The sequence below is a fragment of the Notamacropus eugenii genome, chromosome 2 (assembly GCF_028372415.1).
Source record: "Notamacropus eugenii isolate mMacEug1 chromosome 2, mMacEug1.pri_v2, whole genome shotgun sequence".
In the NCBI taxonomy this organism is placed as follows: domain Eukaryota; kingdom Metazoa; phylum Chordata; class Mammalia; order Diprotodontia; family Macropodidae; genus Notamacropus; species Notamacropus eugenii.
The window spans coordinates 163,393,674-163,407,994 of NC_092873.1; the positions used below are offsets into that span (position 1 = coordinate 163,393,674).

The 14,321-nt window shown below is 39.0% G+C and overlaps 1 protein-coding gene across 11 annotated transcripts in view; it reads left to right on the top strand.

The window, feature by feature from the left end:
* Window positions 1-14,321, top strand: part of ANKRD6 (ankyrin repeat domain 6) — a 95,936-nt gene that overhangs the window by 40,875 nt on the left and 40,740 nt on the right. For 6 of the 11 annotated variants that reach the window (XM_072642818.1, XM_072642821.1, XM_072642825.1 and 3 more), the window contains exon 2: window positions 12,678-12,776. In XM_072642818.1, coding sequence (XP_072498919.1) covers window positions 12,678-12,776 — 99 coding nt within the window. Of the gene's footprint in view, window positions 1-12,677; window positions 12,777-14,321 lie in introns of those variants that run through there. The other 5 variants (XM_072642819.1, XM_072642822.1, XM_072642826.1 and 2 more) reach the window with 3 other exon arrangements.

Below are 14,321 nucleotides of genomic sequence, written 5' to 3' on the forward strand. Positions count from 1 at the left end.
CTAGGAGATGGGAAGGACTGACAAGACTGAAAGAGAGATGCTCTGTCCCCTAGATAAGCCACTTCTTGGGGAAAAACCTTTCAGGACATGCCTCTAATTTGCTACCTCAGTCATGGGGTATCACACAACCAGTCAACAGAAGGCACCCAGATTTGCCCAACATCATTTCTTGTTGGCAACCACAGCTCCCTCAAAAGGGCCTTTTGAGTCCTTCTATCAATTTCAAGGTCAGTACCTGCTATCCAAAGACACTACCTATAAAAATGAGAGAGACAGAAACAGAGAAAAAAAGAGAGAATGAAAAAGTTGAAACCTATTTTGCCTTTTTTTCCTTCCTAGCCAAGAAGTTAAAGCTATGATCCTCTGCAGTGTAATGCCATCTTTCCTCTCCGTATCTGTCTGTGTTTTACGATGTCTCAGAGTCTTCTGTCCCCCCCAAATAGGAGCTCGAGGAACATCCCATAAGACAAGAGTCACTGAATATCACTTAAGGAATTGTTGGGGTAGAGGGAAGGTTATTCTAGTACTGCAATAAGTATGTCTCTTGGGGGCAGTTAGGTGGTGCAGTGGATAAAGCACCAGTGCAAGAGTCAGAAGGACCTAGTTCAAATCTCACCTCGGACACTTGATACTCACTAGCTGTGTGACCTTGGACAAGTCACTTAACCCCAATTGCCTCATCCTGGATCATCTCCAGTCATCCTGATGAATATCTGGTCACTAGATTCAGATGGCTCTGGAGGAGAAGTGAGGCTGGTGACCTGCACAGCTCTCCCTCACTCAAGAAAAAAAACAAAGTCAGGTGCAAGGCGTGTCTCTGATGGAATGGTCTTCTTCGGCAACGAAGGACGAACACACAAGTATGTCTCTTCTTCTTTTTCCTTTCACTTCCTTCATTTACCCTTTCCTTACTCCATCCCTTTACTTTGATTTTCCTCTTCTTTCAGAACTTTCTCTCCTGTCTAAATCTTAAAACCACTAGTGGCTAAAAGGATGCACATCCCTAATCTCTTCTCTTACAACAACCTTTAGGGGAAAAAATCCTCACTTAGGAAATTCTTCTTGCAGCTAACTTGACGTTGAAGTTTAAATCCATTTCTTTCCTTCCTTTTCCTTTTCCTCTTTCTCTTCCTCCTTCTTGTCCTTATTCAAAAGTTAGAGAAATTTCCTCTCCATTTCCCTGGTCTTTCAATTGTAGCCTGGCCTAATTCCTTTCCTTTTCAGTAGTTAACCTCTTCAGTTATGCTTTCCTCTACCTTCTGTGCTCTTTCTACCATCTGCCTCCTCTACAGTGATCCCTGAACAGCTCAACATTGTTAAAACAAATCATCAAACTAATTGACTAGGTCTATAACAAATTCAGGTCATCAACTAACTTTTCATTGCTACCTGTCATTCCTTCTAATAATAATAACACTAACTCATAGTGACATAGTACTTGAAGATTTATAAAATGCTTTCCTCAGCTAAGTAGTGCAAGTATTATTTATCACAGATGAAGAAATCTTAGTCACCACTAAGTCTTGAAGAATAAAGTCTTGAAGCCAGTGGGTCTCTAGCTTAGCTTATCTTCGCTAATTATCTTCTAAACTCTTGGTAATTGGTCTTCTGACCTCATTCACTCCAAAGGTGTCACATTCTTCCTTACATTAAATTTGTTATATTATAAATACATATTTATTATATGTAACATGTATGTGTAACATGTATAACACGTATATGTTACACTATAGGTAACACAGAATTATTGTTAAATTATTCTGGTATTTATTATACTCTGAGCATTGAATTGTCAGTCACTGAGAGCAGAACTGGGTATCTCCAGCATCTAACACAGGCTTTACACATAGTAGATGTTTAATAAATGGTTTTTGAAGAATGAAACATATATTTTTGGACAGGGCAAACATGGGTTTTTTTATATTATCTTAGAATCTATAGCAAGAGCCATCCCATATTCCTTTCTTTTCAGACTTTGCAGCAGCTCCCTGATGGAATATCCATCCACCTTTATCCAAGGGAAGTGTTACTAGAACCTGATAAACCTAGCCTTCTGGTACAGAAGGGTCTGAGTTATTGAAGTAGGGAAAAGGGACCATGAAAGTGAAAATTTCATTCTGTGTGGTCTGTGTTCTGAGAGTCTTTATGAACCGTCACGTTTTGTGATGCTGAGGCACAATGACACCTATTAAAAGGGAGGAGTGGATTTCCTGATGCAGCTGCCATTTTCAGATAATCTTCCCTTCTCCCTCCCCTTTCCCCTGTGTGTTAAGTGGTGTTCATGTCAAGTCTTTCTGATGTAAACTCCCAGTACTCCCTGCTGGAGAATGTGCAGGTGAGGAGAGAGTTTACAAATGAATCTCACCCGTTATGAAAATAAACACCCCTGCTTCCTTTCGCAGTTTATTTAGGCCTAAGTTAGCTCTGGCTCAGCCCCAATTATTTCTTCACTAGTGGGAGATTGTTATCTTAGCATGGAATTCTGCCTGTGGAATGTTCCCTTTGTAGCCACAGAGCTGCATTGGCCGTTTGAAAAGACTGGGAGTTGGCTTTTTGTAGCTAAACGTGGAGGTTTGTGAGGGATTGTTTGGGTGGCTGGGGGAGAGGGGGAGTGTGTTGGGGTGTGTGGGGAGGGAGGGAGGAAGAGGGGGAGAGAATAAGAGGGGAAGAGGGGAGAGAGAGAGACAGAGAGAGAGATGTTTTGTCCTCATCCTATTCTGTTCTCCCTTTAGAGTCCCCTGCTGTGATTTATCCATAACCTTCTGGGACATGGGGCGCTCCCATTCTGTTGTTTTTGTTATTCCCAGTTACGCCTGAAGTCAGGACATAGGGGTTCAACTCGCAAGAACATATCTATGTAATCCCAGAAGGGTGTACAGCCCCAGAGTTGTTTCTGAGTTTGATCACTTGATTTTATCTTATTTTTTCTTTCTTTCCTTCCTTTTTTTTTCCTTCCTTCCTTTCTTCCTTCCTTCCTTCTTTCCTTCCCTCCCTTTTTCCTTTCTTTCCTTCCCTAGAGACATTTCACGTACCTGTTTCTGTTCACTTGCCTCTCCTCCATGGCCCCTTACCAAAGGGGAAATACATGCTGCTTGGAGGTGAGCCTGCCAGTTTTTCTACCTCCTGGCTTTGGATCACGCATCTTTGGTAGTATGCCAGCTTGTGGCAAGCTCTCAGTCTGTCTAAAGGAAGCTTCTCATTTTAATGATTTGGGTCTCGTTTCTTGTCTGGCAGTTAGTGGATGATGCTATTAAGAAGGATGACAGTTTATTTTGTCTTGGCCCAAAGACGTAAGTCTGGAGTGGGGCTCTGGTGTGTGGCTAGCCCAGGGAAGGTTCTGGAGGGGATTCTGACCATTCTTGTCTAGAAGATACTAGAGTTCCAGTGGTTCTTAACCTGTAACCTGTAACTTAAAAATTTTTTTTTGATAATTGTATTTCAGTATAGTTCATTTTCTTTGTAATCCTATATATTTTGTTTTATGTATTTAAAAACATTAATCTAAGAAAGGTCTACAGTCTGCAGACCACTAAAGAGGTCTATGACATAATAAAGGTTAAAAACTCTTGTGCTAGAGAGACTGGTCAGATCTAAAGGCAGCCATGGAGTTCCAAGTGGAGCAGCTAACACAAAAATCTACAACTTCTCTGAGAGTGAGCTCTGTGTCTGACTCCCTAAAGTTAACAGAAGAGTGAGGATGGGCCAGCCTTGCTCTCTGAAATCTAACTTGAGCAAGAATTGAACTAATTTTGGAGGCTGAGGTGAGTGGGGCAAAAAGGAAACTTTATTATCTTTACTCATTTTTTCTTGTCATTCACACTATATATTATCTTTTTTAAAATTTTTGTTCTTTCCTATTTACGAGTTCTGAGAAACTAGAAAATAAGCCTGAATGCAAAATTGGCTGGAGGCATGGCATTTATTCCAAAAAACACAGCCCCCTCAGGCCTTCACCAGGACTTCCAGTTTTCATTCATTCAGTCAATCAATAAATCAGTAAACATTTCTTAAACTTCTGCTATGTACCAGGCACTGTGCTAAGTACTGCACAGACAAGTGACTCTCTCCCTTCTGCCTGTTTCCTGCAGCACAATGATGTGCTCTTTCTGTGTGTGTGTGCAAGAAATTTAATTCTGTCTTATAAAATCCTAGTCCTAGGATACAGAAAAGGTATCTCTAAAACACAGGTGTCATATACACATCCCATAGACAGCATGCAGCCCACAACACTTCCAAGTATGGCCTGAACCAGATTAAAATGTAAATGGGAAATAGTTAACAAAATACATTAACATAAAAAATTAATGTATAAACATATATGGTTTTCTAAGTCAATATATGGCCTGCAGGGATTCTTATGTATGGTTTAGTGGCCCCCATTTCTATTTGAGTCTGACACTGCTCTTCTGCTCCTCTACAGTGCAAGGAAAGTAATGTCCTTTTTCATCCTAATAGTGCCACTTTGTGGCAGAATTCCCCCACATAGTTTGCTCTGAAGTCTCTTCATCATGGTGTGGAGGTGACCCTAGGTTTCTGAAAGGCTGGGGGAACAGAGTAACTCTTGGCAACTTCTACCATGTTGGAAAGGCTTCAAGTTCAGTCTCAGAAACAGGCTGTGTCTGTTTTTGCCTAGCCAAATAAAGAAAGGCTTAGTGAATTTTTGTTTTGGCTATGGCCAACCCATGAAACAAAGAAAAATAAATAATGATCCTTTATCTGCATGACCCCCTTTATTTCTCAGTGATGATGGTGGAGTGGCAGAAAAGGGGGTAAGGGAGCTAAGAATTACAGATTTTAAGTCATCAGTTAACATTAATTCCAATGTTGATACTCCAAATATGAGATCCTTGCCTGGGGACCAGTATATGGACATACCACTGGAGGAATTACGTGGTATCAATCTGAATACTTTTGCTGAAAACTCAACCAGAAGACAGCCAAATGGAGATGGCTCCTACATTCTCCTTGAAGAGGCAAGCCATTGATCAATCAACTAGAATTCCTTAAGAACTTTCTTTGTGACCCAGCAAAACTGAGTATAATACTTCAAGGGAATAAATGGTCATTCAGTGATACAGAGGATTTTCAAGCATTCATGTTGAAAAGACCAGAACTGTATAGAAAATTTGACTTTCAAACACAAGAATCAAGAGAAGCTTGAAAAGGTAAACAGGAAAGAGAAATCATAAAAGACTTCCTAAAGCTGAATTGTTTACATTCCTACATAGAAAGAAAATATTTATAACTCTTGAGACTTTTCTCAGTATTTGGGTAGGTGGAGGGATTGTACATACACACACACATATAAACAGAGAGTTCAGGCTGTGTTGAATCAGAAGAGATGATATCCACACAAAAAAGATATAAAATAAAAATTGAGGGGTGAGGGAAGAAAATACTGGGAAGAAAAAAGGGAGAAATGGAATGGGGCAGGCTATAACTTATAAAAGAGATAAAGAAAAATCCTGTTCAAAGGAGGAGAAAAGGGAGAAGAGGAGAGGGGAAAAGTGAAGCTACTCTCTCCATATATGGCTTCAGGCAGAAATAACATGCTCACTAAATTTGGTATGAAAATCTATCTTATACAGAAAGTAGGGGAGGAGGCAACAAGTGGAGTGAGGGAAATGATAGAAGGGAAGGCAAATGGGAGAAGGGAGTAACTAGAAATGAACACTTTTGGGAAGGGACAAGGTCAAATATAAAAAAATAAGGGGGGATAGAGTAGGATAGAGGACAATATAGTCAGCATTACACAACATGATTATTATGCAAGTCTTTTGCAAAATGACACATATATGGCCTGTATTGAATTGCTTACCTTCTCAGTGGGGATGGGTAGGGACAGAGGGAGGGAAAGAAGGTAGAATTCAAAGTATTAGAAACAAATGTTGAGAACTATTATTGCATATAACCAGGAAATAAGAAACACAGGTAATGGGGTATAGAAATTTATCTTGCCCTACAAGAAAAGAGAGAAGATAGAGATAAGGGAAGGGTAGGATGTGATAGAAGGGAGGGCTTATTGAGGGAAGGGGTAATCAGAATGCAAGGTATTAGGAAGGAGGGGGAGGGGAGTGATGGGGAGAAAAATTGGACATGTTACAAAGTGATGTAAAAGCAGTTAATATTAAAACAATTGAATTAATTACTGAGGCTAAATCAGAGACATCTTTAGTTTGGGGAAATGAATCTTAGTCTAAGTCTCCTAGAGGCAGGTAACTTTGGGTAAAATTTGGCATTGATGGAAAAGTTAAGGTTTTAATGGTAAATTTGATTTTATGATTCTTATTTAATCAGGAACTAGAACATGTATAGAAAGGCATGCAAGCCACTTAAGACTTGCCTCAATAGATGTTCCTTAGCCAATGTGAAATTATAGTCATATCTGAAACCTGGTTATAGGAACTTGCTATTTTAAGATGCTCTGGGACTGTTAAGTGACTGTTCTTCTGAGTCTAACTCGAAGTATGGATAGCAACAAAGGTGGTCTGAGCCTCCAGTCCATGATACCAGATAGCCTGTGAGATGCTGGTATGAACTGAAAAAGGTGATCTCATGAGAAGGGTGGGAGAGCGGCTGTTCAGCCTGGCAGACTCTAGGCCTCACTGAATGCAAGTGGACAATCTACTCCTGCCTGGAACTGACATGAAGTTGGGGAGATATTGTTTCCCCGCAATGTCCCTACTCTTAGTGGCAATTTCCTATGGTCAAAAGGTTTGTAAGCTTAATGCCAGATCTATTAAATTATAGATTGTTGGTAGGGGAACATCTGAGGTCAAGTCTAAAATTAAGCTATTAGGCATAGGACTTTAGACCAGCAACAGTAAGTAAAGGTCCTTTAATTCTTAGTAATAGTGTGGAGACAATTAGGTCAAGGGCTTATGGAGTTAGCATGCATAGTTATTATTTGCATCTCAGTTGGTTAATGTTAAAAGAGAAAATCCATTTGTGGTCTATATTGTAAATGCCTTAAAAGAAATATCACCTGACCAAAAGCTGGAATTGTGTTATGTGATATGAATTGTGTTAAAAATGAAAAATAAAAAAAAAGAACTTTCTTTGGGGCAACCACTGAAAGGAATTAGGTTAATAGAGTTTTTAGTGAATCCAAAACCAAGTAGCAGCATCATTTCATGGGACATTTAGTTATCTTGCACATGATAAGCATTTGCACCATGAAAATAATTACATCCCCCAGTACTTATGCAGAAGGGATGAAGAGGCAGAGAAATTCTAAGAACTCCATAAGAGCCTTCCTTCACTGACTTCTGTGGCAATTGAACAGCAACACTAAATACATTCAGGAAACTTGTCTCTTACTCTTCACTCTTTGGACTTAGATTAGCTTTCTCCCCTTGCCTAGAGTCTTTCTGAACTTGGGTCTACTTCAAAATGCTGTATCAGTAATAACTATGATTCTTACTGTTGGCATTATCATACTATTCTAGGTTAGTTCTGGGAGTTTTCTCCATTTATAAAATGGGAATAATAATAGTGTCTACCTCATTGGATTATTGTGAGGATAAAATGAGATAATAATGTCAACCACTTCAAAACCTTTAAATCTCAGGGGTTCTTAACTTGGAACCTGTGAAGCTGTTTTAAAAAATATTTTCTTAACTATACTTCAATATAGTTTCTTCTGAAAACTATTTTATGTTTGAAACATTTTTCTAAAAAGGGGTCCTTAGGTTTCATCAGACTGCCAAAGGGGTCCAAAACACAAAAAAAGTTCAACCTTTGTTCTACATAAATATTAGCTTAGCAGTAGTAGTAGTAGTGGTAGTAGTAGTCGTCATAATAATAGTAATAAACCTGCTTTCAATCTGCCTGCCTTATAATTCTAGACTAACCCTAGAAACTTCCTACCCTTGAACAGTCAGTTGATCTGATCCTGACCAGGTTTGGAGCTCTGTCTTATAGTTTGGACTAAAACTGATTTGCTAAGGTGAGAAATATAAGAACCATTCCACGTGACCTTTTCTCAGATTTACTCCCTTCATCTGAAATGCTGCTGGGTTTAGCCATTACTACTTCTCTTCTTGTACTTTAGATTTATTTTTCCAACTTTATTTTCTGGGCAGTTTTCTCTACTTTTTGAAACGTAGATACACACAGTCCTTACTTTATGTGAGTGGACTGTTCCACAGACCTCTACATAAAGGGATTTTTATGTAGTTGGAAGTTGCCCCAGACATGGAGGAGTGAAGAAGGAGGGAAGCTGTGCATCTGTGGAGGGAGACGGCCAGTACAGAATTCAAGGTGGTGTCTGGGGACAGAGAAGGGAGAGCAGGAGGAAGAACACATGGGGGCCTGTCCAGAATTGAGAGAAAGAACAGGCTGGGGGCAGACACATGGGGGCTAGACATGGACATAGGAGAAAAGGAGTAACACGACGTGGTTGGGAACAGACAGGCAATATCAACGCTTGGACAGATAGAAGACAGACATATGTATCCCAGTGAAGATCTCTTCTTTCAGTCCCCATCTATCCCCAGTAATGTGGTGGTGGTCTTTCTATAAATTCCTTTTCCTGCTTTAGCTTGGAGGGTTTTTTATCCCTTAGGGTTTGTCTGTTAATTTGGTGGGCAGGTACCCAGTCATGGGGCAGGAATGGAGGGGAGAGAACAGTACTGTACAGTAGAATTAACATAGGTGGTTTTTTTGGAATACATATTTTTTTAAGAATTCTTTACATGAAGTTATATCTGCTTAATGTGAATTTGCATAACAAGAGCAGTCTATATAATTGTATTTCATCTATTTTAGGTCTTTTTCACATGATTCTGGCCTGTCCGTTTCCTCCTTTTTAAGATGGAGAACTTTGGCCAGACAACCTTTGGGAACCATACACCTCTAAATCTGTAATCCTGTGATATAAACCCATTCTTTCAAATTCTAGTCCTTCCTAGTTCTAACATTCTATGATTCTCATAATGCTTTGGAACTGAAGTCACCTGCCCAATCTGCTCCAAAGCACTTAAGAGAATCATAGAATGTTAGAACTTTAGAGTCACCTAGTCTGACACCTTCAATTTGTGGATGAAGGAACTGAGGTTCAGAGAATTAAAGTATCTTGCTCAAGGCCACAGAGTTACTTAGTGTCACAGACTAGCCTTGAAGGCTAATTTCTGGTCTGGTGCTCTTTTCACCCAATCATATTCTCATTCCTGCTGCTTTCTCTTCTTTCATCGTACACTGATACGGACGCACATTCCCTTTTTTGTGGTTGCCGTCCTCAAATGCATCTCATGTGCATCAAATGTGATCTCATCAGTGTGGATGTTCCCTTCAGTAACACAGACCTCAACCTTCCCTACCTGCCTGCCCTCTGCGACTTATATTTATGTCTTCCCATAATTTCAACTCAAGAGGGCCACCCAGTGTGCCAGGGGATTTCCTCACTTTCTTCTGATGTTATAAAAACACACATACAGATTGTCCCTTGCTCTTGCTGTGTATCTTTCTTCAGCCTGTTATCTTTCTTCATGATTCATTTCTTTGATGGTGCTTTGAACAGGTCATGTTACTTCTCAGGGTCTTAGTTTCCACATCTGTAAAATGAAACATTGAATTAGATTAGATAACCTCTGACCTTCCTTCCAGCTCAAAATCTCTGATCCTCTGTTTCTATGCTCTGATTCTTCATGATTCTTTGTTTTATGTTTTAGCCTGCTCTTGGGCCCAAGGTGCCTTTCAAATGCCCTCTTGAGTAGCACTTATGTTTAATTCTTTGGAGTCTGTAATGTTGTTCTGTGACTTGCAGCCATAGTGAGTCAATGGAATATTGATACTGAAAAAGATAGGGCTTTGTTTTGAAGATAAGTTGTTGTTACTCAAGGAGCCCCCTCATTTTCTATTTAATTGTTTATTTATTTGTTTTCACCATTCACTTCCACAGGATTTTGAGTTCTAAAATTTCTCTCCATTCCTTCCCTCTCCCCACCCCAAGACAGAATGCAGTCTGATACAGGCTTTACATATACATTCATATTAAACGTATTTTCACATAAGTCATGTTGTAAAGAAGAATTAGAACCAATGGGAAAATACCTTGAGAAAGAAGAAACAAAAAAAAAAGAGAGAGAGAGAAAACAAATAGTATGCTTCAATCTATATTTAAACTCCATAGTTCTTTTTCTGAATGTGGATAGCATTTTCTATCATGAGTCATTTGGAGTTGTCTTAGATCCTTACGTTGCTAAGCAGAGATAAGTCTATCAAAGTTAATTATCCCACATCGTTGCTATTACTGTGTAAAATGTTCTTCTGGTTCTTCTCACTTCACTCAGCATCAGTTCATGTAAGCCTTTCCAGGTTTTTCTGAAGTCAGCCTGTTTATCATTTCTTATGGAACAACAGTATTCTGTTACATTCATATACCACAACTTGTTCAACCATTCCCCAGCTGATAGGCATTTCCTCAATTTCTAGTTCTTGGCCACCACGGAAAGAGCTGCTATAAATATTTTTGTATATATGGGTCCTTTTCCTGTTTTTATGATCTCTTTGGGATACAGACCTAGAAGTAGCATTGCTGGGTCAAAGGGCATGCACAGTTTTATAGCCCTTTGTGCATAATTCCACATTGCTCCTCAGAATGGTTGGATCAGTTCACAACTCCACCAACAATGCATTAGTGTTCAAATTTTCCCATATCTTCTCCAACATTTATCATTTTCCTGTTTTGTCATGTTAGTCAATCTGATAGGTGTGATGTGGTACCTAAGAGCTGTTTTGATTTGCATTTTTCTAATCAATAGTGATTTAGAGCATTTTTTCATGACTATGGATAGCTTTAATTTCTTCATCTGAAAACTGCCTGTTTATATCCTTTGATCCTCACATTTTCTTGAAGGTAATCATCTAGCCTGTTCTCCCCCACCCGCTTCATTCTAGACCCAACTTGTAATCCATTTGCACTATATGTTTAAGAGACACATATGTATGTATATGTATCACTTAGACAGTAGACACTCTTTATCTCTTAAAGACACAAACTTTCTCTGATGAAAGATGTGCATAAAATTTCAAAGTATGAGCGCCATGGATGCATTTGTAATAAAGGCAGAAATGGAAACTTCTCAGTTCATACTACAATGAGTAACCAGATCCACTGAGAGGAAACTGGTCAATAAGACCATCGGTTTTGTGCTGTCCTAACAACTAGAGAAGATCCTCATTAAACCTTAAAAATCCAGGTTAAATTGGAATGTGGCTGAGCACAATTACAAGGGAGTGAAGGTCACTCCTTGACTTCATACTAGATGATGTTTTTCTAAAGATTTCTTTATAACCCACTTTCTAGGGAGAAGCTATGTTCTTAATTAAAAAATCTAATTTTAACGTAAGCTCTGACCTCCTTCCTCCCTCTGTCCCCAGAATCCTACCTCCTTGATTGCGTTTCACTTGTGGAAATTAAGAGTCTTTGTTTTCTCTTATCACTTGATTGTTACTTTCTCCACAACAAGCTAGTATATAGCAAATAAACCTAGATTTTAAGAATAGTTTTAGCAGATTCTGGTGGTTTTTCACAAATTTGAACTATGAAAACAGTTTAAAAGTTCTAATAAGCATCATTTAGAGACTTTGTTGTCTACATGACCTATAACTCATCTGTTAAGCTAGTCTTTCACAGGGGGTTGTAAACCTTTTGATCACATTAACATGCCTTAATGTGGCAGGAAAGATTCCCTGATTTCCATCAGGTGGTATGTTCCAGCACACTGGGAGGCTGCTATTTAAAGCAGGGTTGATCACTGGGCAGAGCCATTTCCCCAGGGTGAGTAGAAATTGGGGGAGTAAGAAAAAGAAATTAAAATTCTTTGGGAATACAGTTATTTCAGAAGGAAAATGCAATTCTTATTATTTTCTAGTTTGTTTATTTGCGTTGAATTGCATTATTTCTTCCAAGGATGTCCTGGATCTGGGGCCTCAGAATCAAAAGTTCTTTGGTGAAAAGAATTTGGAAGATAAGAAATCACATTTGGGTTTTGGGGTTTTTTTGTTTTTGGGGGTTTTGGGGGGGTTTTAGTGGGTTTTGTCTAGATAGATGATAGTTAACTTGTGATTTTTCTGGTTACCTACCACAGGTGGGGAACCTGTAGCCTCCAGGCTACGTGTAATCCTCTAGGTCTTCAAGTGTGGCCCTTTGATTCCAAACTTCACAGAACCAGTCCCCTTAATAAAAGGATTTGTTCTGTAAAACTTGGACACAGTCAAAAGGCCACACCCAAGGACCTAGAAGGCCATATGTGACCTCAAAGCAGCAGGTTCCCCACCCCTGAATTAGCTATTCTCCCTCTTCATTTAACACTGATACCAGGAAGAAAATGAAGGAAGATAAAAGTTAAACCACCCAATTTAGTGGTTTAACAAACTGACCTTTTATAAGAAACTAGTGAGAGTGCTATATCATTGGCTAAAATGAAGTTCTATTTTTTAACTGGATTTCAGTTATTCATCCCAATCCTGGCTCAAATTACTCTGCTGAATGGAAATCTACCCTTTGTTCTAGCTAAATTAATGAGAATTTCTATGTGAATAAGGAGAAAAGATCTGAATAAAAGTCACTGTGAAGCAACATTTCTTACATGAGGTGGGAAAGAGGAAGACAGTAGAGGTGATGCTTCTGAATTGTTCATTGATCTGAAATCAGCAATTTTTTTTTTCTACAGCATGGCCGGACACCACTACATCTTGCTGCCAATAAAGGCCATCTTCCTGTTGTTCAGATCTTGTTGAAGGCAGGCTGTGACCTGGATGTCCAGGATGATGTAAGTAAAGGGTTTGGAGTTGTTCTGTCAAGAATCAAAATCTGTCTTGAGAAGTATATGGTGCAATTAAAAGTGGTAGTGGAGAGACAGGCTAGTCCAGGCCAGACTAACCTATATGATTCCCTCATGTAGGTCAATCACACACAAGGGAAAATAATTCTGAAGATCAGCCTAAAAGGATGCCTTGAATTATATACCCAGTAGCAAATTCAATTTGGAGTCTTGATGCTTGATTTCTCCAGTCACCTGTGATTCTCCATCTAATAGGACTAGCACTAAAGGGCCACATGTTCGACTTTTAAGTACATGGAGAGCCTCATCAGGACTCCTTTGTGACACTGGTTTGTATGTAGATCAAATCTGGTGTAATTGGACCTACAAGGAGTCAGTGGGTAGGTTGCAGGAAGTCTGTGAACCTGGGTAAGGAAAAAATTACACCTTTATTTGCAATAACTACTAAAATTTAGCATTTCCTTCAATTATTTAAAATAATATTTTGAGAAAGGGGTTTTTAAGTTTCATCAAGGCTCAAGAGTGCCATGTCACAAAGAAAGTTACAAACCCCTCTATTAGATGTATTTATAAGTGAAGTTTCTTAAAGCTATAGGAGATAAGATGAAGGAAGATCAGTTTTTCTTTTTCTTTTTACTTATCTTCATTAATAGTGTTAATCCTCTACTATATCCTGCTAGAATATAGCATTGACTGGCAGGAGGCAACTTCATTTGCTGCTGGTGAATGATATTTGATTTGTTAAGGGTCAACCTTAAGGACAGTTCTATATAAGAAAAGTCAATAACTGTTTCTCCTTGTGTCATGTAATCATACTCTTGGAAGCCATTGTATCCCTCTTTTTTAAAAATGTAATTTTATTTTCTGTTTCAAATTCACTATATCCCTTGTACAGGAGGTAGGCAACTAGGTCAGTTGCATCCATATATCATATAGTAGTGCTCTCTGATAAACATGGATATGGGTGAGAAAAGTGTAGGTCATTTGAGTCCTCTTGAAAATACTAAGTTTAATATAACCTCCTCCAGATTCACTTTTAATAATTTCTGAAATTGAGCACACCTGTAGGCACACCTGGGTGTGGCTATGATGGGATTCACCAACCTGTTCTAGTGTTTCCAAAGGTAATTTTGCAAAACCCTAAGGTTAGATATTCGTAGAAATGTCACAATGATGGCATATCTGATGAAATAATAGGACATGGAGCTGATTGTATATGTGTGTGTGTGACTATGCATGATATCAGAGACTTTACCATTACTTTTTTTTTTTGAGACTTTTTTATCTCACCAGGGTATGGAAGTACAGAGCTCCTCACTGGCCTGATACCAATTGTGATCTGTGTGGAAGCTTAAACTTACTTTATTTTTCCAACTTAGGCCAGTTTATCTCTTCTAAGACAATCTAATGGCCTTCTGACCCTATGGGGCATTCAACATTTTAGTCCCAGACTTAGGGCAGACACTCAGTTGGCTTACACCCTACTGTATCTCAGAACTGCTCCACTCGAGATCCACAGGTCCACCAGCCCCA